Source organism: Perissodus microlepis, chromosome 12, assembly GCF_051167445.1.
Source record: "Perissodus microlepis isolate ML-2025 ecotype Zambia chromosome 12, ASM5116744v1, whole genome shotgun sequence".
Classification (NCBI taxonomy): domain Eukaryota; kingdom Metazoa; phylum Chordata; class Actinopteri; order Cichliformes; family Cichlidae; genus Perissodus; species Perissodus microlepis.
In genome coordinates, this window is record NC_140472.1 from 19,760,917 (window position 1) to 19,788,806 (window position 27,890).

A 27,890-nucleotide genomic window follows, 5' to 3' on the forward strand; every position below is an offset into this window, starting at 1 on the left:
GCAGGAGGAACTCTTAGAGAGGCCATGGTCAAAAAAGGGATGCTTGAGAACCTCCGAGGGTTTGATGCGCTGGTCTGCATCCAAGGCCAACATCCGTTTACTAAAAAACTAGCTAAAAAGCTATGACCACCATTTTTAACGAGTTACCAATGTGCGAGATGAATCAGTGAAGTCTAATTTTATTTCCTCCCCAGTTTATTGTTATCTATGGAAACTTGGAACAAAGAAGAAAAACTTTTTGGGGATTCCTAAGTCAAAATTTCAATTAATTATTTTAAAGTGTCTACTTAAAAACTAAAAAAATTAAGTTATCTTATTATTTTTTTAAACAATTCGATAGTACGTCACTTTTTTTTTTTTTTTTTTTTTTTTTTTTTTACACATGGATGACTATTTTCAGTGCTTCTTTAATCTATCGTTCAGTCTTCGAAGCAATGGAGTGCTCCATCTTTCTGCACATATCATCTTTGGTCGGCTCCCGCCCCTGACGTTTCCCTCAGCCGTTGGATAGGCGGCACGCACGCTGGGCTGTGCCTGCCTCCCCGTGTGTGAGTCGAACGTAGTTCTAAAAGTCATCGAGGTTCTGTACTTAGCTTGCTAGCTGTGTTATTTTTTTCCCCTCGGACGACGAAGTCTGTACATAAACACATCAGGTCAGTACTTCCTCATCCCGTTTCCGTGTATTTTCTGGTCCAACAGCTCCTGATAAACACGCGTGAAAGTTGTTCAGGTGTTGTTCAGACGTTACTTGAGGTGAAGTGTTAGTTTAGCTCACTAGCTAACCAGCCCATATTGCTTGTGGTCTTAACGACCGGCTCGCTGAACCGCTTTGGGCCTCGCTGCTAGCGTTACTTAGCAACTGATCACATCTCCCCCCCCCCGACCGGGATCCATTTAAGCCGAAGAGGTGACCAGGCACCTCAGCGCCACAACACTATACGAAAATTCATTCGATACAGATGATTTTAGCTAACAATTACGTGTGCTGAGTGAATTTGTAGCAGCAGTGTGCCCTGCTGGAGCGCCGGTGACATTGCGGAGACTTTTGGACTTGTGGAATTTGCCTTTCAGTTTCTTAGCTTATGACACCTTTTTCTTTTGGGGGGCTATGTGGGAGGTGTGGACGTGTTGAACCTGTGTAGCGCTAATGTCTCCCATTCTTAGCGGAGAAGAGCTACCATTCAGCTAGCTGGTAAGGTGAGTTAGCTGACAGGACATTTTTAGAGCAGCGTTACCAGATGTGCCACCTCATCGACAGCTCCTCGGTCCGCTAGCCACTGGTAGGCAGAGGTGACAAGGCGAGTGTCGCTTACAGGCAAATTCGCTGACCTGACACAAAGATAACTGGGTTTACAGTTCAGCCACAGTGTGCAGTGTGTCAGTGAAGCTGCATTGAGAGGCAAGGGGCTCGTGAATGCTATCTTTTTAACTGTAATGTTTGCAGTGCTGTAAGAACACATTAAAGAGGTAGGAAGTCTGTTTTTGGTCATTCCAGGCCTTATTTATGTCTATTCACATTGGTATGAGCCAGAATCTTTGTGTCAGTAAAATGGCAGCAAGGTGAGGGTTGTTAAATTCAAAACAAGTGAAGTTAGAGGACACAGGATGCTTTTGGCTCTTATTCTGTACCTTTGAGGCTTTTTTGCCTACGTTTGTCAGTGCTAACAGGGGCCTGAATAATCCTCCCTGCAGATGTTTCCTCAAATAGGAAGAGCCAGAGCTTGACTTGGCCTTGAGATGACCAAAGCAGGAGAGAGAATGTGCGAGTCATGTCAGATAATGCACACATCTGAAGATGTAAAGGTGTTAGTTTATTGCTTATGGATGCAATGAAATGCACCCTACTTGGTCTTTGTTTGGGGCAGGAGTTTAAAAGGATACCTTGGCAGCTCGAATAGTGGAAATGGGCCTGATTTAGTAGTGAAGTCTCTGGCTAATATTAATCTTGTGGAAGACCATGTGGACTTGTGTAACCATTAACTCCTTCCAACTAGTAGTGAATATACTGAAGAATTTTAAGAACTTCTGTCTGGACGTTAATTTGTTTTCATCCTGTTTTGTGTGGTGGAGGTGGAGGACAGTTAAATCATTTGTCAGAGCCATAACACTCATATCCAATACTTTAATGGACGCTGAGCATGCAAATGTATGCAGTTGTGAAAATGGAAGTCATCTATGTTAATGGAGGTCTCTGAGAAGTCTCACTTCTGCTTTACAAGCTACTGTCTACCTGTTTCTGTTTGTTTACTTACACCAGGGGAGAGATAAAATCATACTACATGTGATATAATGTGAATCTAGTTAAGAATTATGCTTTTTTTGCATGCATCAGTGTATTAAATCTCTTTAACTTTTGCAAAGCTTGAGTATTTGGTGTTTTTCCCAAGCTACAGATTAGACCGAGTCAGTGGCAAAAGATTAACATTACTGCTGTGGGAAATTCTTCACCGTGAGAGGATCATGTTCAGCTGACAGCATCAGCTCACCAATCAGAGCTGTAACATCCTCTGGTCAAGCTCATATGATTTTTGTACTAGAGCTTTGTGGTTTTTCTGATAGAACTAACCTTTTGCTTTTAAAACTCTGCACAATGAATGTAACCTCTGCGTATTGTACCACGCATTCATGGGTCAATCAGACTAGAAAGTGCAGTCTTGCATAGACAGTCTTCAGCTATAATGGCTTCCCTGTTTTGCCTATTTTTGACCTGAGGGCTTGAGTCAGTCGTCACTCAAAGACACAGCGGGATAAAACTGGAGCACTGCTTTCAAACTGGGTCATGTCTGCTGATGGCCACCTTTCACTCTCTGCTGAGAAATATCTTGGAGGCTGCGTGAGAGCTTCCTTTCTTAAGTTGTTTAGGTAAACCTGTGTAGTGCAGCTCTTAGGCCCTTTCAGGAATGAAAGTAATGTTTGTGTGCTGTTGTTGAACAAGTCTTACATTTAATTTCTTTTCTTTGAAGACGAGCGTCTCGCCTGACTCCGAAGAGGTTCACGTCATAGTTTGTTTTGAAGTGAAAAACTTTTAACGCTCTCAGGAATTCGATACATGCACAGCTTGTTTCATTGTCCTGGGACGTTTCAGACGTTTGCAGTCAATGATTACAGGAATAGCTACATATAATAAAATCATTTTCTTGACATTGTTCAAGTCCTTGAGCTCCTTGTTTTCACTCATAACGCGACAAGGTAAAGCCCAAGTACAGAATTAAGTGTCAATACACTAAATGAAAACCCTTGTTTGTATACTGGTAGAATTTCATTATAAGCAAATTTCTTTGCAGATTACATACAAAAATTGTTGTGATAATTCCATACTTGTACAAACAGTGTCTCGGCTGGATGGGGACATATGCAGGGTCTTTCCCTGCCTAAGTGCATGTTAAAGGTCAGCAGATGTATAAAACATTATGATTATGATTCCACAGTCTTTGCTTCAAGTAAGTGACAGACAATTTTTGTTAAAATGGAGCGTTCAACCAATCGGCTTGTGTGCTGAGGTAATCTGACAAACAGGATAATCTGCGGCCTGTGGTCGTGTTTCTGCAGTAATCCAGTTTTATAAAAAGCTGCCAGCCAAGCCTTACATGTTGTTTGATGTCAGAATGATAGATTGAGAGAGACCCTCTGTGATACAGTCTGTGCTCTGTGGTCAAGGTCACACATTATCAGACGTTCAGATGGCACTACCACAGACTGCACGTTGGTCAGGCTGTGAAGGGGTATTTTTAGATCTAACTGTGATGTCGTGTATGCCGAGGAACTTGTTGTCATAACAAAATGCCTCCATTAACACAGCACTAAAAACAAAGTCTACAGATCATGGCTTGCAACAGGTGCACTGTTGTTTATTAGTTTAGTTAAATAAATTAAATCAATTATTTAAATAAATTATTTTTGTCAAAGACAATAAGAGTTAAAGGCAGAGGATATTGGCAGAAGGCACACAAGGGTTATTGACCAATGAGTAAAAATACTTTAGTAAAGGTTCACAAAATCAACTAATGTTACTTGTTTTGTTTTTCCCTCTCTCTATCAACAGGGTCCTTTTTGCAAGAAGCGCTTTTTCTCCCTTCTCCCTTTTCCTCATTTTTTTTTCTTTTTTTTTTTCCTTTTTTTGTTTATTAAATTTTGGTGTGGAGAGAGAAAAAGCATTGCAATCACAGAGCAGCAGGCAGTGGTTTTGATGGTCTGGGGTCAGTCTGTATCCAGGGACGAACATAAGCCTTGTGGTTCAGATCACAGGAGGAAACATGAGCACAGCCAAGCCCAGTGGCATAAAAGTGCCTAGCAAGATAGCTCGGCCACCTGGAACAGGAGCCCCCAAGACCAACCCCAGCACAGGTAGGAATGTCGAAACTCTTCAGCTGAGTAGCATTTGAATGCAGGTATAGCCTTATTTAAAACAATGTACATGTCTGGTGTTTTGTTTTTTTGTGTGTGTGTGTTTTGTTTTTAAACTTACCATAAACATGAAAATTGATTCTTGAATAAATAATTAGTATATTCTTAATGCAAGATTTCCCTTTGATACCCCGTTAAGCAGCAAGACTTAAACAGATGACAGTACATTTATAGTGTTATATAAATATAAAAATTCGTTAACGCCATAACCGCATTAACGCAGCAAATCTCTGTTAGCGAGTTAACGCGGATTGCGGAGCTGCAAGGCTTCAACGCCGTTAGCGCAGGTAGCTTGTTAATACGTGCAGCCCCATGCATGAGGCGATCCGCGCTAACTCGCTAATGGAGATTTGCTGTGTTAATGCGGTTATGGCGTTAACGTCATTTTAACAAGACTAACGCTGACAGCACTAATAAAAATATATATACTAGAGATGGACCGATCCGATATTACGTATCGGTATCGGTCCGATACTGACCCAAATTACTGGATCGGATATCGGCGAGAAATAAAAAATGTAATCCGATCCATTAAATATCAAAAAAGCACCCCACAAAACTTGCTACACGGCGTAACTCGGCTCATAACTGTAGCACGTTGCAGCAGTATGCATCACGTGATAGAGCGGCTGTGTGTATTTGTAGCCTTGCTAGCAATCCAGCATTTCATCTCCGAGGAAGTTTTCCCAGAGAGAAGTAAAGCAAGTGTGTAAGTTCATCTCTGAATGTTTGTAAAGCATTCCCACGTTAAGCTTAACAACCGATATATGGAGCGACTGCCCCTCTCTCTCTCTCTCTCCTGCTGCTACTTCAATCGTGAAACTGCTTAATGATCAGCTGATCGGCTTTTCTGTCGTGAGTCCGTCTCTCTTCTTTGTTTTTGGCCCACTTCTCACCAGAAAGAGGAAACCAGCGGCTGAACAACAGCAGCACTATTAAGCTTGATAAGCTGTTGTTAGAATTTATTTAAGATTTCTTTCTACACCAGGACCTTTCCTACGTAGCTGACGGCTGGTAACTGTGCAGGGGCGGATCTAGCAAAGTTTAGCCAGGGGGGCCGATAGGGCATGAACAGGGAAAAGGGGGCACAAAGACATACTTTTCTTTCTTATTCTCATTTAAAATATCTAGCTTTTAATAAATAATTATCTGACTCTTACACCCAAAGTTTTAATCTGATGTAAAATATATAGAAGTCCATTACTGTATATAGTAACTGTTAAGTCTAATATACCCTAGTAAGCTATAGTACTTTTTCCTTTGGGAAAGTACCATCTGTGCAGTCTGCAATTCTGTTGAAGAAAGATGTTGAATCTATTTAATTATTCTTGAAAAATAATTTATTTCTGTGCATTTTTCCACACTGCATCAAATTAAATTTGATTACATCGATTAAGCATCATGAGGTGGAGGGTGGGGGGTGGTTCCCTATTTTTTTTTGCTGGGAGTTTGCAACCCTATTAGTTAGGTTGCTTAATATTTCTGCTAAGTACTCTTTAAAATACCAGAATAGGGAGGATTGAGTAGGTTTAAGTTTATTAGATTGATCAGTGTTGCTGAACTATGAAATATTTTGGGCGCAGTGTATTTTTTACATACAGGTATAACAGAATAGCTTTAGTGTTGTTATTTATTTAAACTTGAGTATAAACTTATACAAAATGCAGCAAGATATTAAAAAAACCGTTTTATTGATTAAAAAACACACTATATCGGATTCATATCGGTATCGGCAGATATCCAAATTTATGATATCGGTATCGGACATAAAAAAGTGGTATCGTGCCATCTCTAATATATACAAGGGGTGTGCTGTGTTTGCTCTGCATTTGTGACGTGGCTCGCTGATTCAAATTAATAACTTAATGAGTTTTCTTAAAGTCTGCTCTCCCTCTCACCAAAATGCAGCTAAAACTGCTGTTGCAGACAAATCGGCTGCAAGTACCAGCTCTGGAGAGTCGGGGAATGTGGAGGAGAGCTTCCAGATTGGGGATCGAGTTTGGGTGAATGGAAATAAGCCGGGCTACATACAGTTTTTGGGAGAAACGCAGTTTGCCCCAGGACAGTGGGCGGGAATTGTTCTAGACGAGCCAATTGGGAAGAACGATGGGTCAGTAGCAGGCGTTCGATACTTTCAGTGTGAAGCCCTGCGAGGGATTTTTACCCGCCCCTCCAAGTTGTCTCGCACAGAAGGAGAGGCTAATGGAACTCAGACGGCACCGACGTCCCGCGCAGCGTCACCCACTCCCTCAGTCGGAAGCGTAGCCACAAAAACAGCACTGCCTTCAAGTACTGCGACAGCCAAGAAGGCCTCAACAGCAACAGCACCAGCTACCCCATCTTCCAACCTTGCAAGGACAAACAGTGAATCTGTCTCCAACCTCTCAGAGACTGGATCGGTCAAGAAGGGGGAACGGGAACTGAAGATTGGTGACCGTGTGTTGGTAAAGTTTCTATAAGTAGAAAAAAAAAAAAAAAAAAAAAGTTGCTTACAGTTTTCTTCCCTGAATATTTCAGCAAAGCTACAAAAATCTGAAGGTTCTCCCTTTTGTGTTTTAGCAATGTCAGCAGGGCCTTGAGAATCACATGACTCATGAAGCCCTCCTCCAGTTTTTGGGAAGCTAACAAATGAAATATGGTTGCTTTCACTTGTACTTTGAACCATTCACTTCTGAGTCAGTGAAGTAGTTTTAGTAACGTAGTACAGTCACTCAGGTCTGCTTATAGATGTTGAGTGCATTGCTTCCTCCTTATGAATTACTTTTTTTCCCTGCACAATCACGAGGATGTGTAGCACATTAAGTAAAGAGGAAGTGTTACTCATGCCTGTTGGGCAGCAGAGGAAATATGCTCACCATTACCAAATTTAGTAAACTTTCAAACCATGCTTTTAAAATCATTTAGAAATTCTTTTATAAATAATTTATTATTATTAAACATTATTTTACAAATGAAAAAAAATAAAATGTAATAAACACACACATACCCCACAATTCTGGCATGTTTGCATCTGTTGCTTTTGTGGAATTATCTCCCTTGGGATTTATTACCAGGCAAAGCTGATTACTTTTTAGTCCCCTCTCATCTGTTAAGAGAATTAAATGTTGGCTAATCTTTGGTGTATTTCCTCTTAGGTTGGTGGTACAAAGGCAGGAGTGGTACGCTTCCTTGGAGAAACAGACTTTGCCAAAGGCGAGTGGTGTGGCGTGGAATTGGACGAGCCCCTAGGAAAGAATGATGGGGCAGTGGCAGGCACAAGGTACGGAAGCCACAAGATCTATAAACAAGTTGTGTGTAAACTCAACCACACTCCTCCTTTTATTGAACACTTTTATTATTGTGGTTGTATTCAGATATTTTCAGTGCCAGCCCAAGTATGGCTTATTTGCTCCAGTGCACAAAGTCACACGCATTGGCTTTCCTTCCACTACGCCTGCCAAAGCAAAAACAACCGTTCGGAAAGTGGTGGCCACCCCGGCGGGGCTGAAGAGGAGCCCCAGTGCCTCATCCATCAGTACCATGAGCTCTGTGGCATCTTCTGTTAGTGCTAAGCCGAGCCGCACAGGCCTGGTGAGACACACTTATTTAAAAAAAACAAAACAAAGAGCAACAACAGTGTTATTACCTATGGCATTATGGTGAGAGACACGCAGCAGTATGAACATGGTACCTGTCTCTCTTTCTACAGCTGACAGAGACATCCTCAAGGTATAATCGAAAGATTTCAGGCACCACAGCCCTGCAAGAGGCACTGAAGGAAAAGCAACAGCATATTGAGCAGCTCATGGCTGAGAGGGACATGGAGAGGGCAGAAGTTGCCAAGGCCACAAGCCATGTTGGAGAAATGGAGCAAGAAATTACCCTGCTAAGGGATGAGCATGAGCAGGTCAGCTCAGTCACTGAGCCTGAACTACAGTTAGAGTTTAGTATGTATTAATTTTATCTCTTTTAAATGTTTGTCTGTGATTTTGACAGATGGAGGCAAAGATGGATCAGTTGCGTGCCTTGGTAGAAGCTGCAGACAAAGACAAGGTGGAGCTGCTGAATCAGCTTGAGGAGGAGCGTAGGTGAGAGTGTGGGACTAGTTAAAGATGCTCATGAGAGTATATTAGGTCCTCTAGTTTCAATGTTGTGAGACACTGAAAGTGGGGTGAGAGCTTTGCTCCCAGTGCTGTTGTTTTACAGTCATAAGGTAATAAATTTGTTGTTGGCATCGCTCTTGATCACTGCAGTTTAGAGGTGGCTTGTGCCTCAGAGGAGTAAATATGTTTCTGTTAAATAGGAAGGTGGAGGACCTTCAGTTTCGTGTTGAGGAAGTTTCCATTACCAAAGGAGACCTGGAGGTAAATACACAGCACGGATACACACCGCTGACTTCATATCTAAATTTACACTTCAGACGCAGTGGGCTGCCCCATTCACCATGCCCGAAATTCCAGTTTACATAAACCCACATAATAAAGGGATTTAAAATGTTGGTAAAGCTAGCAAAATTGGAGTAGCTACTCCAAGGTCCAGTTTGGTAAATTTTGAATTTCAAATAAAACAAATCTTCTCAACTAGAGTCCTATAATAGAATATGGAGCATAATATATCTACTTTAATCTTACATGAGATTCACACAAGTACAGTCAAGTCAATACAGTGTTTGCATTTAAACCTGCCCCCATTTCCATTAAATCACCAAATCTGACATCTCGATTTTGAAAGTGTTAGTTTTATGTAACCCCCAACTTAATGCAGACAGATAAATTATGTCATGATCTGTTTACCATTTGTTATTGGGTTGCTGTTGTTTTTAGCAACTTGCATCCCAAGTTGCAATATTGAGAGTGCAGTAGCTCAGTAGTATGTGTTTCTTTTCTAATTAAAGAATGTATTTATTCCACAGTGTTGCACAGGAAACCACCTCTGTTACTCTGAAGGCATCCTAGCTCAAAATAGATGTTTTAAACTGTGGGCTACAGGGTTAGAAACTCAATTTTCCTTCTCTTTAAATGTGTGTACTAACAGTTAAAGCAGCAGATATTCATAAATAATTTTGTGTAGTTAAAAAAAAAAAAAAAGACCACCAAACTAAAAAATAATGTGTTAACTTCAAGCTGTTGAAGGTGTACTAATGTTGAGCTGTAACCCTCAGTAACCCTCCTTGTTCAGTGATGCGGTCTTATTGCTTCTTCTTCCTTCCCATGTTCGTCTTTCATGTTGGTCCAGTGCTCAGCATGGAACCACTGGAAATGCCCCCTTGTCTTTTCACTACCCAGTCACAGTCCTAATTTCTGAGCCTGCCCACTGCAACCAGGGAGGAAAACACCTATGATAAGAGTTAAAATGTAATTTAATATATGTGTTTTAAGTTTTCTAATAAAACCGGTCCAACATCCATACCACTGACTGGATATGGTGTATCAGATTGTTAAATATTAGTTTATTTTATCCATTGTATTCAATGAAGACCTGGGATAAACCATACATTTCAAACTGGTGCTATTCCAATTTTCCAAACAGACCCTCTTTTTAACTTTTATTGTGTTTACATAAGATTAGAAGCAGAGCATTTTTCTAAGTAATGCTTTATTAAGCTTCCATAAAAATCTGTACTTGTAGCACCAAAATACAGAGAAAGCCAGTGAGATCCTTTCTATTTCTTGAGCCTAAAATGTTTCTGTTACTGATTGATATCTGTTAAGTTGGTCACAAGTCTTGCACACGGTGGTCTGATAACTGCTGGTTTCTCACAACACTAAATATTTAAAGTGTGGACAGTGGCCTCATCACCAAAGAGAGAAAGCAGTGTAGGTATTGACAACACTAATTGCTGTATATAGAAAACCACAATAATAAATGTCTTTATATTGACTTCGTCTGGTAAAATCGGACATCTTCTGTATATTAACATGCACCAACTTTGTGTTAGTGACACACAGGGATCAGGAAACTCCCAGTACTGCCTTCTCTCCACACCGTGGTGAAGTCATGTTAACTTGATTTTACTTGCTGGCTTGGCACACAGTATCAAATTTTCTGTGTATCATAACAGTCTGTGTGATTTGTTTACCAGGTGACATTTTTTTTGCATGGTTACTTCTAAACTGCTTCCATCAACATACTCATCCTGCACATCCATACTACATGCCCCCGTCGTCCGCTGCTTGTTGTTTTTTTTTCTTTTTTCTTTTCCCCCCACCGTTTCTTTGAAAAAAATCCCTATTTGCAGCTGTTTATGGCACAGCCTGAAAGTTCTGCATGGGGGTGTTTTCTCATTTCCACTCATCCACCACTATCCACACCCACCCAGTGTCCTTGCCTCAACCCTTCAAATACTCACTCACACACACACACACACACACACACACACACACACACACACACACACACACACACACACACACACACACACACACTTTCACTGTCATCCCTATCCAACCCCTCCTTCCTTTCTCCTGTCTCCCTCCCTCTCTGTCTGCGTTGGGCTGGCATGTGATGGTGGCACTGGTGTGTTTTCTTCCTCTCCCCCTTGTTTACTAACAGACGCAGACCAGACTGGAGCATGCCCACATTAAGGAGCTTGAACAGAGCCTGCTCTTTGAAAAGACCAAAGCTGAGAAACTCCAAAGAGAGTTAGAAGACACTAGGGTAATGAATTCTGCTCTGCAGCGTGTTGCGTTGGGAAAAAGGCCCGTAGCCAAAAAATGTGCAGCAGTAACTGGACTCTTGCTGTATATGGGCTTGTGGTAAATGTACCCTACAGATGCATTTTTTCAGCTTTACATAAAACTAATAACCCTGATCTTAAAAGCCAGATTAAATCATATACTAAAATATTAAACATCTTTGGTATGTTTAAAATCCTAAATTAGTCTGCCCTGCTTACAGTTTGCAAATTAAATGTCAAAAGTATTCGTTTCTTTTGTCACACTTTATCAGATATTAAATTATCTCAAATTCACACTGGTCCACTCAAAATCTTTATATATTGAAAATATGGAGGTTTTGACCTCTAACCATGTGTATCTGATCGAGAGACACATGTTTACCTATATTTTCCAGTAGATGGGTTTGTGATATCACTGCTTAACCAGACAGACAAACTCCTCCCCAGCTTGTACCAAGCTAATCATTTTCCCAGTTATCCTATGCTCTCCTTTCCCGGTCCTTCCTGACATCCATTTGTCCCGCTTATTTGGTGTCCCTATGTTTTGCCAGTTTAAAACCGGATCCACCTCCCAGACCAGTCCACCTACAGTGTTAGAGTCACAGTAAATGTATAGTTACAAGGAGGATTAGGCCTGTAGGTTTAAAACTGCACTATGTTAACAAAAAAAAAGAAAGAAAATAGTTTTGTACCAGAGCTTGATTGGTGTAAAAGTACTATACAATATCAGGACTACCTGAGATGTTTTTAGTTTGTGTGTCTGATAAATCACGACGTCAGTGAGGACACTTTCTAGTCTAATACTTGGTGGAAAATCTCTTGCACACTGCTGTAGCTCCATACATGCTTTCAGTGTTCACTTCCATTATTTGGATCATACCGTTTATAACCACAAGAGGTCAGTATAATGATTTATTTTTAACATCAAATGTTTTGTATCCTTCTCATTTAAAAAAAGCAAATCGAGGAAAAAATCTCACCCAGTAATCACTTTAAATTACTTTAACAATTAGTTTTTCATTTATTTAGCAAAAGTTAGTTATTAAATAATCTTATTAATCCTTTTTTTTTTTTAAATGTACTAAGATATTTAGTAGGCTAGTTTGAGATACATTTTTAAATAAAAATTTCCCGCTTTTAAAGGTTGCTACTGTGTCAGAAAGATCCCGTATTATGGAACTTGAGAGGGACCTTGCACTTCGAACAAGAGAGGTGGCTGACCTGCAGCTGCATCTTGGGGTCCAGCAGGGCTCTGGGGACTCAAACTCCACTCTTTCTCCCCTCCTGGAAGAAATAAACTCTCTGAGGGATCAGTTGGCTTCTCAGGAAACTAGTCATCAAGAAGAGCTGGGTAAATACAAGGAGAAGCTAGAAGCTCAAGAAAAAATCCACAGTGATGCAGTTGCTCAGCTTCAGGCTACATCTGTGAGGCTCTCTGGTGACAAAGAGCAGCTGCAGATGCGCTTAAGTCAGGCAGAGAAGGAGAATGCTGACGCTGTTGAACTGTGGCGTTCAAAGTTGGAGGCTGCCGTTGCCTCTCACCAGCAAGCCATGGAAGAGCTGAAGGTGTCTTTCAGCAAAGGTGCAGGTGCTCAGACAGAAGAACTTGTAGAAACCAAAAGTGCACTTGAGAAGCTGAAGTTGGAGCACAAGTCAGCTCTGGAGGAGGCTGACGCCAAACACAAAGCTGAAGCCACGGCATGGACTCAGGAGTTGAAGGCGTTGAAGGCACAGGTGCTGTCTCTGACTGAGGACAAAGAGCGACTGGAGGAGTCACTTCGGTCCAGTGTTGAAAAAACAGAAGAGCAGCACCTGGTGGAGATGGAGGATGTTCTTGGAAAGCTTCATGCTGCTGAACTTAGGGTAAAGGAGCTTGAGGAGAAGGAAGTAACGCTAGCACAACAGGCTCAAGACAAGGATGGAGAAACCAAAGAACAGATGGCGGAAATGGTGGCTCTGCGGAGCAAAGTAGCACAAAGTAACCAGGAGCTTGTAGCTCTGAAAGCTCAGCTAGAGGAGGTACAGAGCCAAGGAGACAAGCAGGGTGCCAAGGTGGGTTCTTAGTAACTTCATGATCAATAACTGCTCCCTTTTTGTTATGTGCCATATTTTTCTCCTGGTGATGTGATTATCCTTGACTTGGTGTACCATTTTCATAAAATCATTGCTTTTTGTTTGTTATGCATTTCATTGCATTATATGTTAAAGGTTGCTGAATTAAACTCTCAGTTGGAGGGCAAACAACAGGAAGTCCTCTCTTTACAGCAGAGTCTGAATACTGTAAAGCAGGAGAAAGATACCCTGGAACAAGAACTTGGAGGCCTGGTGAGAAGTGTGACTTAATTTTTGGTTTTGGAGATATTCTCCCCAAATTGTACCTCCCTTTTCCCCACAGTTTACCTTTATCTTATTTCTGTTATTTCTCTGCTGCAGTTTTTTAATTTTTTGATATTTATTATTGACACACAACAAATCTGCATATATATCTGCAGTAAGCTAGTGTCAGCTAATATTTACTGATCCAGTGGGTTGATCTCAGTATTGAACGCAGTTAAAACGTTACATATTGGCAGTTTGTCTACCGTAGAAGTGTCATATAAAAAAACGTTTCCTAAACTTTGCCGACAGAAACAAAAGGTGGCTGAAAGCACAGAGGAGCAGACTACATCATCAAAAACTATGCAAGGTAATCTGAGTCACTCTGTGTTCAGTTACCGAAATGTTTTCACATCCCATTTTCCCGTCATCTGCTGTCATTCTACGTTTTTAATGTGCAAAATCTTCTAGTATCAGTATAATTCTTTTGTTTGTTTGTTTTTTGTTTTGTTTTTGTAGAAACACTTGAGAAACTGAGTAAGAAAGAAGAGGAGTACACATCCTTGGCCCAAGAATCAGAGTCATTAAAAAGTCAGCTTGCTGGTAAGCTCATTATCATTTCATTGATCTATCTTTAAATATTGTGTGTGTGTGTGTGTACATTTTTTGTTTTAACAAAGTCATCTTTTTTATGTTTTTACAGGGCTGGAGAGGAAGCTAAAGGCTTCAGATGAAAAGAACGAGCAGCTTTCAAAAGACAAAAACAAGCTGGAAAATGATATCTCTGATATGATGACGGCATCAGGTGATAGTTCTGTACAGCTGACCAAAATGAATGAAGAACTCATACAGAAAGAAAGGTACCACACTTTAATTTTCCATCATTAAATATGACCTGATTACAATGTTTACTCAGAAAGAGTCGGATACTTGTTTTTCTTTTGTTTTAGTCCACGTAATTTGTAATTTATCCGACTGCTCACTGCACATCCTCCTTTTCTTTTGTCATCACACAGGAGGCTAGAGGAGTTACAAAATCACCTAGCAGAGGAGAAGGAGAAGGTGGCACGCTTAAATGAACAACTCCAACAAGAAGTGTCCCACAAAGAGCACGAGCTCAAAGATACTAGAGAGGCACATCAGACTGAAATAAATACCCTTCAGGAGAACATCACTACCTTGGTTAGTCACAAAAAATATGTTTTGATATATATTTTGAGTACATATGTTGAGCTAGCATTTTCAATGCACACATCTATTTTTAGAAATGCTCACAGCATCTTTATTTCATTAGCCACAAACACTTCATTTAACGTCAGAGCGGTTAACTTATGGCAGGAATTAATCAGCCTGTTCACTGGTGAACTCCTAACTGCAAATGGAAACGGAGTGGACAGTCATCTTGTTCTACAAACTTTTTTTCTTTTCTTTTCTTTTTTTTTAAAACTGACCCTGAGCCTTTGGTTAACTTGAATCCTTTTATAAAGTAACATACTACTTATTACTCGATGTAAATTATTCCATTAAAAACATGTTCTTTAGACATGAGCTGCATCAAAACAAGGCGACAAAAATTTTATTGTTGTGTCCCTTTCTTGTTCCCTGTTCTTTAGGAGAAGACTGTTAAACAGGGTGAGACCTTGGTTGAGGAGCTCAAGGCCTCACAGGAGAAATCCCTCTCTCAGGTGTCTGAGCTCCATGCAAAGGAATTTGAAACACTGCAGAGTCAGGTTGACAAGTTTAAGCAGGAACTCTCCTCCTCCAAGGACAAAACCCAAGAGCTAGAGAAGATGGTGTCTGAACTGCAGCCATACAAAGAGCAGGCCCAGGTAAGTGCAAACACCTTCTGGTGCATTTTTATTTTTGGCAATTTGGTAGCCTCAAACATTAAAATGGTTGAAACGGAAACGATGAGGAAGATGTATTTAACTGTTTTGGGGTTTTTGTTGTTGTTGTTTATTTACGTTTTGCCATACACATTATTTGTTTTGAGTTGCTAATTTTCCCCTCACATTACAGTTAATAACAAGCCCTACAATCAAAGGCACCATGGGTTGCATGCTTGCAGGGGTAGAGCTTATAAAATTCTGTCTGTATTTATAGATGGTTTATACTTATTAGTGGAAAAACATTCACATAAAGAGAAACGATTAGTTTTAAATGCTGTGCACATGGATCGCATGTTCACCTTCAGATGAATCTGGATTGCCATGGATTTAGAAAAGTTTTCAGACCGTAAACTTTTTTTAAGAACTTCAGATCAGGATGACATGGATACAATTAGACATAAACCCAAAATGACGAAGTTATTGTCTAAATTTATGAAGTTATAGTAAAAATCTGCTTGTTTTTTTTTTCTTTTTTTAAAAAATTTGAACATTTTCACTTTTCAAAAATTTGATTTGTTTGTGTCAGTGCTCACTTAAAGTTTATTTTACATTAATTAGTCGTGAGATGGATGGTTACAATTTTTTTTTGTTTATTTCTTTTGAGTTGCAATTTAAACTTAGTGTACGCACAAATAAGGCAATCAAGATGTGATTCAAGACTTTGAAATCCAACAGTTGAACCAAAGTTAAGTATTGATGCGTTCTAACGTGTGTTTGTGAATTTTTCAGTTATGTTGCAAGTCAAGTTACTATATATCATTCTACACTCAGTAAAAGGTTAATAAATTTAAATTTTAAGGATAATTTTTGATACTTTGATACAAATACAACTACACGCTTCAGAATCAAGTCTGCAGTAGAGCAGGGCGATATGGCCAAAAATATTTATCACGATATATATTTGAAAATTTGCGATAACGATATAACTGACGATATAATTGATGCAAGACAAAATACAACTCCACAACTTTACTAGCGCAAAAAAACCCCCCATCCATTTATTTTCACTTAAACAAGCAGCTGTTTTTTTTTTTTATATGCATCAAAGCTATATAAACATTTAACAGTGCAAATGCAAATTCCTTGCTGAAAGTTTAACCAAAAGGCATTTCCAGTAGAAATGGGCTGACATATCCTGAGCATAACCATGTATAATATCCACTGAAGTTAAAAAGAGGTGCTTTGCAACATTAAACTGCAGTGTGCCAAATAAAAAAGTCAAATATGTATTTTTCGGACCATAAGGTGCACGGGATTATAAGGCACATTAAGCGAAACAAAGCAGTCAGATAAATGTCTGTGAAGGTTCTCAGTCATCCAGGTCATCGTAGTCAAAGGAGCTTGCAAAGAAAAAGAAAAGAAAGAAGTCCAGACGCTTTTCTTTGCAAGCTCCTTTGACCAGTCAGATAAATCAAACTTTATTCAACTCATTCTTCTTGCTTCCTCCACTTCTGTACCATTGATTCATTAATGCTGTATTCTATCACAGCTGCTCTATTCCCATGTTGTTGCAGTATATTAATGACTAACCTCGTATTGTGGAAGGATTATCTCAGTTGTTCTCCTGACTGAAGTTTGGTCTGTTTACAGCATCCTGCCTGCGATTGCATTTGTCCCTAACCACCAGGAACCCTCACGTTAACTTTTATCAAGGGGAAAAGTTGTTAGCGTTCTGTTCTGTTTATGTTATGCTAACATAGCTGTGTCGCTAGCGATCACATAGCACATCATTATATACCACCTAGCCCAACTTCAGTAACCCTACAAATGTCACTGCTGTTTAGTTTCCTGTCTTCATTTATGTTGGAAGTGATAGCAGAGCAGTACGTTGATTTTTTTCAGAAATCTCTCAGTCAGAACATGCTATATCATGCTTAGGTAACTAGCGAAACTAGCGAGCTAACTTCCGCTAGCTTCCTGCTAACTTCTAACTCCGTTAAATGTAATAAATTCTGTGTCATCAATCATATCTTGATTGCTTCATCTTAGATGCTCTGTTCAAGTTGTATTCAAAGAAAGCAGAAGTGAAAATGTTCTGCCTCTTATTTATATATGTATATCTTTTGAAAATCATTGTGGTGTAAGCTCTGGTTTGATCTTTTGCCATTTTTGATGCTTCTGCAGCTTAACCTTTCCATTTGCATATGACTGATATCCATATCTGCTTGGTTTATTTTGTATTCATTCATTCCTTGCTTTGGGTATTCCCCTCCCTTTTTTTCTGTCATCTTTTGTTTTCCCAGTGTTTTTCTGCTGAGCTTGACTCCTACAAGCATGACGTTGAACAGTTGTCCAAAAAACTGGAAAAGCAAAACCTAGATCTGGAAAATATGTATAAGGAAAGTGAGGATTTTAAGGCTGAGAAAGGCAAACTGGAGAAGCAGCTTTCAGATGTTCAGGCTAAGCTTTCTGCCCTTGAGATTATTCACCAGGAACTTTCAGTCCAGAATAAAGAACTGCTTACAACCAGAGAAAATCTAACAAAACGCCAAGAGGAACTGCTCGCCACTAAGAAGCATTCAGATGTTTCAATGAATGAGGAACTCGACAAGCTCAAAAGCCTTCTTCTAGAAGCACAGACTGAAATCAAAGATCTGAAGCAAAGTAAAAGTGAATATCTGGCTCAAATTGAGGAGCTTCAAAGACAGAATGCAGAGAAGAATGATTCTATCCGAAAGCATCAACAGGACATTGAGCAAATTGAAGCGAAAAAGAAGCAGCTACTTGAGGATTATGAAAAAGTCTGCAAGGAGAGAAACCGGCTTGAAGAGGACCTTAATGAAAGCAAGTCAAGGCTGACGTGTGAGAAGGACAATCTGATTTTGGAGAGAGATTCTGCTAGAAATGCTAAAAAGTCTCTTGATGCTAAGAATGCTGAGTTGCAGGAAAAACTGAAATCCTTGAACTTAGAAAAAGAAGATCTTACAATCAAGAACACCCAGCTCCAAGCCCTAGCAGAAACGCTGACAAAAGAGAAGGCAGAGATGTCCTCTGAAATCAGCGCAGTTGTGGAGGACAAAAAGAGCCTTCAGACTGTGAAGGAGGAGCTCCAGAATAAGCTTAGTATTACAAAGAAAGACATGGAGAGCTATATCCGTGAATGTGAAGAACTTAAAATCTCAAAAATGAGCTTGGCCCAGATGCTTGAAGAATTCAAGACAAGCAGTCAAGTGACTGATTCTGAAAGGATTCACTTGCTACAGGAGAAGGAAGACCTTCTTGCAATCCAAAGACAAACCTCTAACAAGAAAGAAGAGCTTCTCAGAGAGATACAAGAATTAAAAGAAAAGCTTCAAGTATTAACAGAACAGCTGACCCAGACCAGAGAGAAATATGAAGAAACGTTAGCATCTGTTGAGCAAGAGAAGCAAGCGCTTCGTCTTCAGAATTCTGAAACGGAGATGGCTCTCCATGCTTTACGAAAAGAGAAGATGAGCCTGGATTCAGCGCTGGAGCAGCAGAACATGGACTATGAGCGTTTGGCTGGGGAGAAGGAAGAGTTGGAAGAGAAGCACACAAAGGCCGTATCTGACAAAAGTGCTCTTTCTCTCGAACGTGATAAGCTAGCTAGTGATATCCGAACAATCAGTGACCAACTGGATAGTTTCTCCAGAACTAATGTTAACCTTATTCAGGAGAAGAATCACTTATCAGCAGTGCTGGAGGAAACCCAACTGCAAAAAAAAGAGTTTGAAGCCAAGTTGACTTCTTTGAAACTGGAAAAGACTGACCTGCAAAATGAACTGAAGGAAAAGTCCTCTGATAATGAAATGCTTGAAAAGAGCAAAGCTGAACTCAGTGAAGAGCACAGTAAACTAAAACTGAATTTTGAGAAGGCTAACTCTGAGCTTGTTAATCAGGTAGAGAAACTTACAAAAGAACACAAACATCTTCAGTCCTTACAGGCTGAGGCAGAGAGAAAAGTGCTGTCCTTGCAGAAGGAGAACCAGGAGCTGGTTCAGGAGATCCAGGAGTTGAAAAGTCAGATTAATTCAGTTTCCGATGCCAAGCGCGTACTTGAGACCCAGCTGCAGACTGAATCTAATGAGCGCAGTAAAGCGGTGTCTGACCACGATCATCTTTCCAAGCAAATTGAGGAACTACAGAGAGCTTTGTCCAAAGTTGCTCAGGAAAAAGAAGAGCTTTCATACAACTTCAGCAATGCTGAGGAGCAAAAGAAGGCCTTCATGGTGGATGTGGAGGCTTCGAAGGCACAACTGAAGCGCCAAGAGCAAGAAAATTCACAGTTGACAGAAGATAAAGACCAGTTACTATCGAAGCTGGAGGAGCTGGGCAGACAGATGACCTCACTGACCACAGAGAAGGATGAGCTGTTAGCCAGCCAGTGTAAACTAGAGCAGGGGATTTCTTCCCTCCAGATGGACCAGGAGAACTGGCTTGCAGAGCAATCAAAACTTCTTGAAGAGTTGAAGTGTTTGCAGGTTAGTCAGGAAAAACTACAGGTTGATGTTAAGGTCCTACAGACAGACAAAGAAACTTTGGAAAAGCAATATCAAGATGCTGTAGCCGAGGTATCTGCTTCCACTGCTGTAAAAGAAGAAATTTCCTCCAGCGTCGCACATTTAACAGCTCAGAAGGATGCCCTCCAGGTGGAGAGGGATGAAGCCACCCAGCAAGTCAGGCAACTGGAATCACAGCTAAAAAATGCCATTTCTAAGCAACTTGAGGTATTTGTCCTCCTGTAGAAATCACTGATTAACACATGTTAGAACGGCTGGGGCTATGTCACCCTCTCACTGCATGCCTGCTGGTTTGTCGCACTGTCCTTCTGCTCTTTATGTCTTAACACTTTCCATTTACTAACCAGTGTTTACCTCTTTTGGCTCCCAGCCTTAGCCTGTGGGTTTATAACGTGATCTGATGTTGGGCAAAAATTCCTGTTGATCATATGGTTATGTAGGTGTCAGGTGATCTGGGTCCTGCTCAATAAGTGAGAAATGCCATAATTTAAATAGTTGACTGTCTCTTCCACAAGACAATCAGCTGTCAGTGTCCGTTCTGAGGCCACAGGATTTAAGTCTTTATGTAGTAATTATGTTTCCTCATTGTGAAATCTTCATGTTGTTCATTTTTAGGCACACTTGGATTGCAAAAACCTGAGGTCTGATAATTGTCAAGCTATTTGAGGAAATAATTTAACATGTAGTTAATTACATTTTTTTTAAATTGCTGTCAAAACAAATCATGCATTACAAGTAGTTAAATCTGATCTGCGCATTTCTAATTCTATTGTTTTGGTTAAAGTAATTTGGCGTCCTAACCAACAATCTGCTGCTTTTAATTTCAATCTGTTCTGATCATTTGCCATTTAGGCTGCAGAGGTCTCTGGCAAGACAGCCGAGACTCTCGAACAGCTGACAAAAGAGAAGGCCGTGTTGATGCAGCAGAAGAATGAAGTCCAGTCTTTGCTGGACGAGCTGCAGACGTCCAAGCAGGAGTTGGAAACACAGGTAAAAGATGGGATTTTGAAGATAAACTTCTAATAATGTGGCTTTTTGTATAAAGTGATGTGAAAGTGATGGTGTGAAGTAAAAATCTTCTGATTGTATTTATCTCCACCTTTTGTTTTTGTTTTTTTAAAGCTGGAAAGGCTGAAGAAAGAGAACTCCAAGTATCAAGAAGACCTTAATGTATCCAAAGAGCAGCTTTGCACTGAAACTCAGAGGAGCAAAGGTTTATGCCAGGAAATGTGAGTACATCCTCATCCTTAACTGTTTTCTGTTACAGAAACATGTCATATTCATATTTTCAATCAACTAAATAGCATATTATTGTAAAGATATGAAAAGCCAGTGTATGGTCTGTTTGAGTTGAAAAATTACTTGGATGAGTTGAACAACAATATTTTTCTCCAGTGAGGAGCTTAAAGAAGCGGTCTCTGTGAAGTCGCAGTCCCTGCAGACGCTCCAAGATGAGAAAAACAGACTGACTGAGGAGCTCGATGATAAACACAGAGACCAGAGTGATGTTGTGAAGGTTTAAACTTTATTCTTTGGATACAGAGACCCACATGATTCAGATTTTTAAATTCAGCTGACAGTGACTGAATATTAACCGTTTTGTGTGTTTGTTTGGGGGTTTTTTGTTTTTGTTTTGTGTTTTTTTTTCCTTTGCCAGCTTAAGGATGAGCACTCAAAGCTCAAAAAACAGTTGGAAGAATTGAAGCAAAGGTAAAATTATTCACACCTGCATTACGTGATTCATGCAAAGTGGACCTCATATGTTTTTAATAATCAGACCACTTACAAATATGTAGTAAACATCACTTTATGATTCTTGCTTTTGCAGGAAAGGTTTAAAAAAATCTTCTACTTAATTTGATATTTCTTTACACTTCCCTCATATACACCTTTTACCAGAAATGTATATAGACTCTGGTTTGTACAGCTTGTGATTGACTAAATCCACACTAATATTAATAATATTATCATTTGAATATTCAGAGAAACAACATTGCTATAATCTTGCTGCATAACATTTTAATATCCACCCTCATATTACTGATATGACAGATGCATTTGAGAGGTGGCGCCCAGCCACCAGGTTCAAAACAAGCCTAGATGCAGCCAATGACAGGAAGTAAAATATTAAAATTCAAATAGTAGCCGAATTAGCTTCTTTTTTTCTTTCTTTTTTTTTTTTGTCAGACAGACAACTGAGGAAATTTATTGTTTCACAGTGCAAGATAATGATTGATCATTTGAAGTGTTGGTCATTGAAAGCTACTTTAGTAGAGTGCAAGATAAAAATGTGGTGCTGGGAATGAGGAGGTCCACTTTAAAGCCTTTTATAAACAGCATAAGCACGAATGACTTCAGCTACTAAACATCTGAACTGATGAATAAGTGAATATGCTCTTCCTTTCCTTTAAAGCCTGCCAAATAATGCCTTCAGGTACTTAATGCTTTTTAATATTACTCCATGTCAGTCATGTCACAGCGTAAATATACATTCACTGGCCAATTCATTAGGTACAAACTGAGCATCAGAATGAGGAACAAAGGTGTTTTAAGTGACTTTGAACATGGTATGGTTGTTGGTCTGAGTATTTAAAAAAACAAAACAAACAAAAATCCTGCTGTTCTGCTGTGATTTTCTCACCCAGCCATCTCTATAAGATTGATATTTTATTATTATTATTTTTTAACAAAAAGGGAAAATATTCAATTTGCTAATTGCAATTCTCGCGATGAAAATTCCTTGTTTCTTCCAGAGGAGAAAGACCACACAGCTTTAAGATGATGGAAGGGTAACAGTAATTCAAATAAGTATTTGCTACAAGCAAGGTATGCAGAAGAGTGCCTCTGAACACGTCGAACCTTGAAGCTGATGGTCTACAGCAGCACAATAATAATAATAATAATAATAATAATAATGGATTGCATTTATATAGCGCTTTTCGGGACCCCTCAAAGTGCTTTACAATACCACTATTCAGTCACTCTCACATTCATACACTGGTGGAGGCAAGCTACAGTTGTAGCCATAGCTGCCTTGGGGCAGACTGACAGAAGCGAGGCTGCCATATTGCGCCATCGGCCCCTCTGGCCATCACCAGTAGGCGGTAGGTGAAGTGTCTTGCCCAATGACACAACGACCGAGACTGTCCGAGCCGGGGCTCGAACCGGCAACCTTCCGATTACAAGTGAATGACACCAGGTGTCACTCTGGTCAGCTAAGAACGGGAAACTGAGAAAACTTGCACGGACTCAACAAAATTAGACAATAGAAGGTGGGAAAAACACTGCTTGGTCTGAGTCTGAATTTCTGCTGGAAAAATTCAGAATGTAGGATCAGAATTTGGTGCAAAAATCATAAAAACATGGATCCATCCTGCCTTGCATCAGCAGTTCAGTTTGGTGACGGTGGCGTAATGGTGTGGAGAATATTTTCTCGGCACACTTTGGGCCCCTTGCTACCAAGTGGGCATCGTTTAAACACCACAGCCTGTCTGAGTGTTGTTGATGACCATGTGCATCACTTTATGACCACAGTGTACCAGTTTACTGATGGCTGCTTTCAGTGTGACAGCACCATGTCACAATACTCAAATAATCTCCAACTGCTTTCTTGAACATGACAGTGAGCTCCTTTTGGATGTGGTGGGAAAGAGATTAGCATCGTGGATGTGCAGCCACACATATTCCAGCCACATTTTGAATATGTGCCACTAAGAATTAACACAGCTTTGAAGACACAAGGGAGTCCAACTTGGTACTAGCAAGGTGTGCCTAATGAACTGGCTTGTGAGTGTATATTGACCACATTTCTATAAACCTGTACAAGACACTAATGCTTGTAATTTATCCTACAGCTCCATCCCACCTGCATGACGTGTTGTTTGTACTGGATCTCAGTTTTAGCGTTGTCTTCAGTACATTTGCTGTCTTACAATTAGAAAATTTTGTCCATAGAAATAAACTTTCTCCATTTGTCTCCTGAAATAGTGGGAGCACCTTGAAGGAACAGCTGGATAAGGAGAAGGCTGCCCTCCAACAGTCCATCCATAAAAACGGTGCCTTAATCTCAGAAAAGGACCAGCAGGTGGAAAACCTCAAGAGCGAGGTAATTTATTTTAAGTTGTTATAGCAAATCACAGCCAGGGGAAGGATGTTGTTACATAATTCTGAAGCACAAACTTTTTCATCTGATTGTTGCTGCAATACCAAGTGTTTGCTCCAAGGAACATTTTTATGGCAGCTGGCTGTTAAATGCCATGTGTGGGTTTCAGTGTCATTGTCACAGTTAGTATAGCTTTTAATTGGAGGTTCGAGGCACATTTCTTTAAATTCAGAGGCTAGAAACAGGAAGTTACTTCTAGGTCATAAAGTGTGGCCACACTTTCTGCTTAAAAATGAAACTTGAAAGTGCATCCGTGAAATGCAAGAAACATCTGGAGGTGGTGACACATTTCTGTTATGCTTTCGTCTTCTTATTTTGAATATACTCTCAAATCTTGGCTTGAAGATTGGCTGAGATTGTATTTGTACAATGTTTGTTTATTTTGTACTATAATCCTGAAAAGAAACGTTTCAGTAATTTAATATCAAGGGTTGTTTTGTTTTGTGTTTTTCATCATAGCTGGCTGTAGTACGTGGGGAAAGTGCCTCAGTTAAGACACTGCAGGGTACAATTCAATCCTTGGAGCAGGACAAAGCTACTCTACAGGCGCGTGTGCAGAGACTGGAGAAGGATCTGACCGTGGGGCCCGTTGGTAAGTCCTCGGGCACAACAGTGCACAGTTTCAACATAGCCAGACTTTCTTTTTGTCACCTGGCTCAGATAATTGATATCAGAATGGTTTTCTTTTGGCCTCTGCTTCGGGCTATGTGTGTTTGTATTTATTTTTTTAAAAAAGGGGGGTTGCATTTGATGTGTAATTTCCCACAATGATGCACCGCGTGCAGCACCACTTTCTTCTGCCATGTTAGTCATTTACTGCTCAGCAGATTAAATGTATAAAATGTATTCCTTCAGCAAAGAGTCTATATAGCATGTCGAGGATACTGAGAGTAAAAGGTCAATGGAAAATATGCAATAAAGGTTGATTTTAATCCAAAACTGCACAAACATGCTTACGTTATGTAGACTGGAATTGCTGTGGCGGTCTAGCCAGGTCCACATACTTCATTAACCCTTTAATCTCTTCTTGTACTGCAGCCATTCGATAGCAGCAGAATTAATGAAACTTGACAGTGCGTCCATCCAAAGGTAAACTAATTTCTGTTTTCCAGGTGATGCAGTGTTGGACCAAATGAGGGAGGATAAGGAGACTGCAGAGAGTCAGGTGTGTACTGCGGCACTCCCGATTGACACCGGTGAACAGACTGAGAGTTTTGCTTTGTCTATTTTATTCTTTTAACACATTCAGTGTAACAATGCTTTCCTACCCTGCCCGTTTGGGGCAGCTGTATGGAAACAGACTTCCTGAATGCTGTTTGTGAATGACTGGGCCGTTTGCTTATGCAGTACTACTAAATGACACTGTTTTTGTTTGTAGCAACAGGCTATATAGTGGATTTTATAGTTCTGTTGACTCATTTAATTCTTACAGTATAATGTTTTGTGGAGGTGAATTTAGTGGAGTTTAATTTCACTGAAAGTATTTGAAGCTTCCGTCATCTCAAGCTCTACGAGGATGACTGATAAAGCCAAACAAATTGGTAACACACTTCCATCGGGTCACCTCTGTGAGCGTGTTTTCAGCTTCACGAGTTTCCCTCCCATGTTTATTCTAAAAATGTTATACTGTAGTACGTGTCTGTGATGACTTGAGCGTGTTGTCGAGCAGAAGTCCTAATTTGAATTTCACTTTCTTTTTTTTTTCTCCTTCTCTTTCTTTATTCCAACTCTTCTCCTCTGCCCTGTCTCTGATGTTGGCAATGCTGCACCACCATCAGGCAGCGGTTTGTTATTGTTTTCATCAGCTTCACTTGTGCATGTTTGTCCATCACTGTGGCTCTTATGTTTCATGTGGTCGAGTCACATTATTTGGTGTGAAAACTACAAATGTCCTCCAAAGATGAATCGAGCTTGATTTTAGCGTTCAGTGAGCGCTCTGTTAAGATTCACAGAGGTTTTAATTGGCAGTCATCATAAGCGAGCTTTCTTTGTGGCTCATTTCAAGCTTTGATTCTTCTTTGATGACTCGCAGTAGCCACTCAGCACCTTTTTTTTTTTTTTTTTTCTTTCTGTGTTTTTTGGTTTGTTTGTTTTATAAGGGGGATTTGATTTTTGGGAATATTTAGTGACACGTAGTTACTGTTGTCGTAACATCACCATAGTTACTGTCCACATTGTTGTAGCAATGAAAGCCTTTGAACATAGTACAATAATTCTAACCCCCATTGTTTAAAATTATTAATATGTTAGAAAATGTTGTGCTCATTGTTCTCCGGGGGCAGCCTTGATGCTAATGTTGTGTGTTTCCTTTACAGATTGATTTCCTGAATTCAGTCATTGTGGACCTCCAGAAGAAGAATCAGGAGCTCAAGGACAAACTGGAAAAAATGGCAGCTGCTGCCCTTAATGGGAATAATCCAAGCGAGCTGGATAACTATGACGGGTTAGTCCGATTCACAAAAGAGTTTCTCAGGTGTTTAAAATGATGTTCGCTGCGTGGCAATGACTCTGAACAATTTCTCCTTCTCCTTTCCTCCTTTTCTTCTGCTGCTTCTCCATTGTTTTTGTTCATGATTTTCTCCTTTTGTTCCTCCTTTTGCTTCTTTCTTCTTGTCTTCTCCTTTTTTCTACCTTTTTTCTCCTCTTTTTTTTCTTCCTTCTTTTGCTTCTTCTTTGTCATTTTATCCTTCTTCTTCTACTTTTTCTCCTGCTCCACAGCCACGACAAGCAGCCTGCAAAGAAGAAACCTCCTCCGAGGCTCTTCTGCGACATCTGCGACTGCTTTGACCTCCACGACACTGAGGATTGTCCTACGCAAACGCAGATGCCAGACTCCCCTCCACACACCACCTACCATGGCAATAAGGGTGAGGAGCGGCCCTACTGCGACATCTGTGAGGTCTTTGGGCACTGGACTGACTCCTGTAACGATGACCAGACCTTTTAAAGCCTTTTTGCTTTGTTTTTTTTGTTTTTTTAAACCCTCGTTCGCACAATCACTATATTTGCACACCATTTTGGATTACGCTGTGCTTCTGGGGTCCTAATTGTGCGTGTGTGTATGCATTTTGTGTGCTTGTTTTTTTTTTTTCAAGCATCTTTGTTGTCCACACCACCCCTTAAGCGCTCTTAGAGGAGAAAGGTTTGGCAGAATCTCTCCATTCATTCAAATAAACTGCTACACATGAAATAACAGTTTCATTTGCAATTGTAAATGAGTTTGAAGGAAAAAAAATGTTTGATATCTTGGGTTTGTGTGAGTGAGGGGCTAATGTAAGTGGATGTATCATTCTGGGAGAAGCAGCAGTCTTCTTCAAATCATTTAATTTATCAGTATGTTAACACCGTTTGCACAGCTTGTAAGGGGGTTACAGAGATAATATAATATCATAAAAGTTGTTTATTTGAAGCTGTAAATGACTTGATTGAAAAACAAATGTCAGTTTGCGCAAAGTCTGGGAGCTATAGTTTATTTTTTATGCCTGGAAATGCTATGTACTTAAAGATTTGATAGTATGAGTGTAAATTTGTAACAGGGAGAGGTTTCCTTGCTCTGATATGGAGTTGGAGCAAAAAGCAATGCTGTTTGGCTTTAATAGGGAACTTTTTTTATGGACTTTGAAAAGGACTGCAGGAAGATTGATAAGAATAAAAGAAACTGTTAAATAATGGACTTGATGCTTATAAGTCCTCAGTTCCTGTAATGGCCTTTCCAAAAAAAGTTTCTTAGAAGATCATTTCTGTATGAAACGGTGAAACACTTTGGCATTTCTCGCAACATGTTTTCAATATTGGTGTATTAAAAAATAAATAAAACGTTTATGGGTAAATGAAGCATCTTTGTGCACAATTCCTTCATAATAATATCTGTGTGTCACGCCTGAATCCTTCCGCCTTGTTGCACTATACAGTGAAAACAGTACACTAAATATGCAAACCTTTATTTTATACATTTCAAAACCAGAGTACTAAACCAGGGGGAA

General features: G+C 40.0%; 1 protein-coding gene across 6 annotated transcripts; it reads left to right on the forward strand.

The window, feature by feature from the left end:
- Positions 1-507: 507 nt before the first annotated feature.
- clip1a (CAP-GLY domain containing linker protein 1a) lies at positions 508-27,741 on the forward strand. Of its 6 annotated transcripts, none has more exons than XM_084945706.1 (28): positions 508-653; positions 4,043-4,344; positions 6,313-6,848; positions 7,539-7,663; positions 7,758-7,974; positions 8,093-8,290; positions 8,380-8,471; positions 8,687-8,747; positions 10,936-11,040; positions 12,203-13,111; positions 13,268-13,384; positions 13,688-13,745; positions 13,895-13,978; positions 14,079-14,235; positions 14,392-14,557; positions 14,989-15,204; positions 17,508-19,952; positions 20,598-20,735; positions 20,868-20,974; positions 21,141-21,261; positions 21,403-21,455; positions 22,159-22,179; positions 23,733-23,850; positions 24,367-24,499; positions 25,020-25,072; positions 25,686-25,691; positions 26,223-26,350; positions 26,626-27,741. In XM_084945706.1, the coding sequence occupies exons 2-28, from the start codon at positions 4,254-4,256 to the stop codon at positions 26,852-26,854; spliced, it is 6,684 nt and encodes a 2,227-aa protein (XP_084801832.1). In that variant the 5' UTR covers positions 508-653; positions 4,043-4,253; the 3' UTR covers positions 26,855-27,741. The 6 variants fall into 6 exon arrangements, with proteins under 6 accessions (XP_084801832.1, XP_084801835.1, XP_084801836.1 ...); XM_084945707.1 differs by lacking the exon at positions 508-653 and adding an exon at positions 685-1,197; XM_084945709.1 differs by lacking the exon at positions 22,159-22,179.
- Positions 27,742-27,890: the final 149 nt, after the last annotated feature.

Coding starts and splice junctions, on each gene's coding strand:
- clip1a (XM_084945706.1), top strand. CDS start 4,254: ATGAGCACAGCCAAGCCCAGTGGCATAAAAGTGCCTAGCAAGATAGCT. Junction 8,748..10,935: donor TTACCAAAGGAGACCTGGAG/GTAAATACACAG, acceptor GTTTACTAACAG/ACGCAGACCAGACTGGAGCA. Junction 13,979..14,078: donor ATTAAAAAGTCAGCTTGCTG/GTAAGCTCATTA, acceptor ATGTTTTTACAG/GGCTGGAGAGGAAGCTAAAG.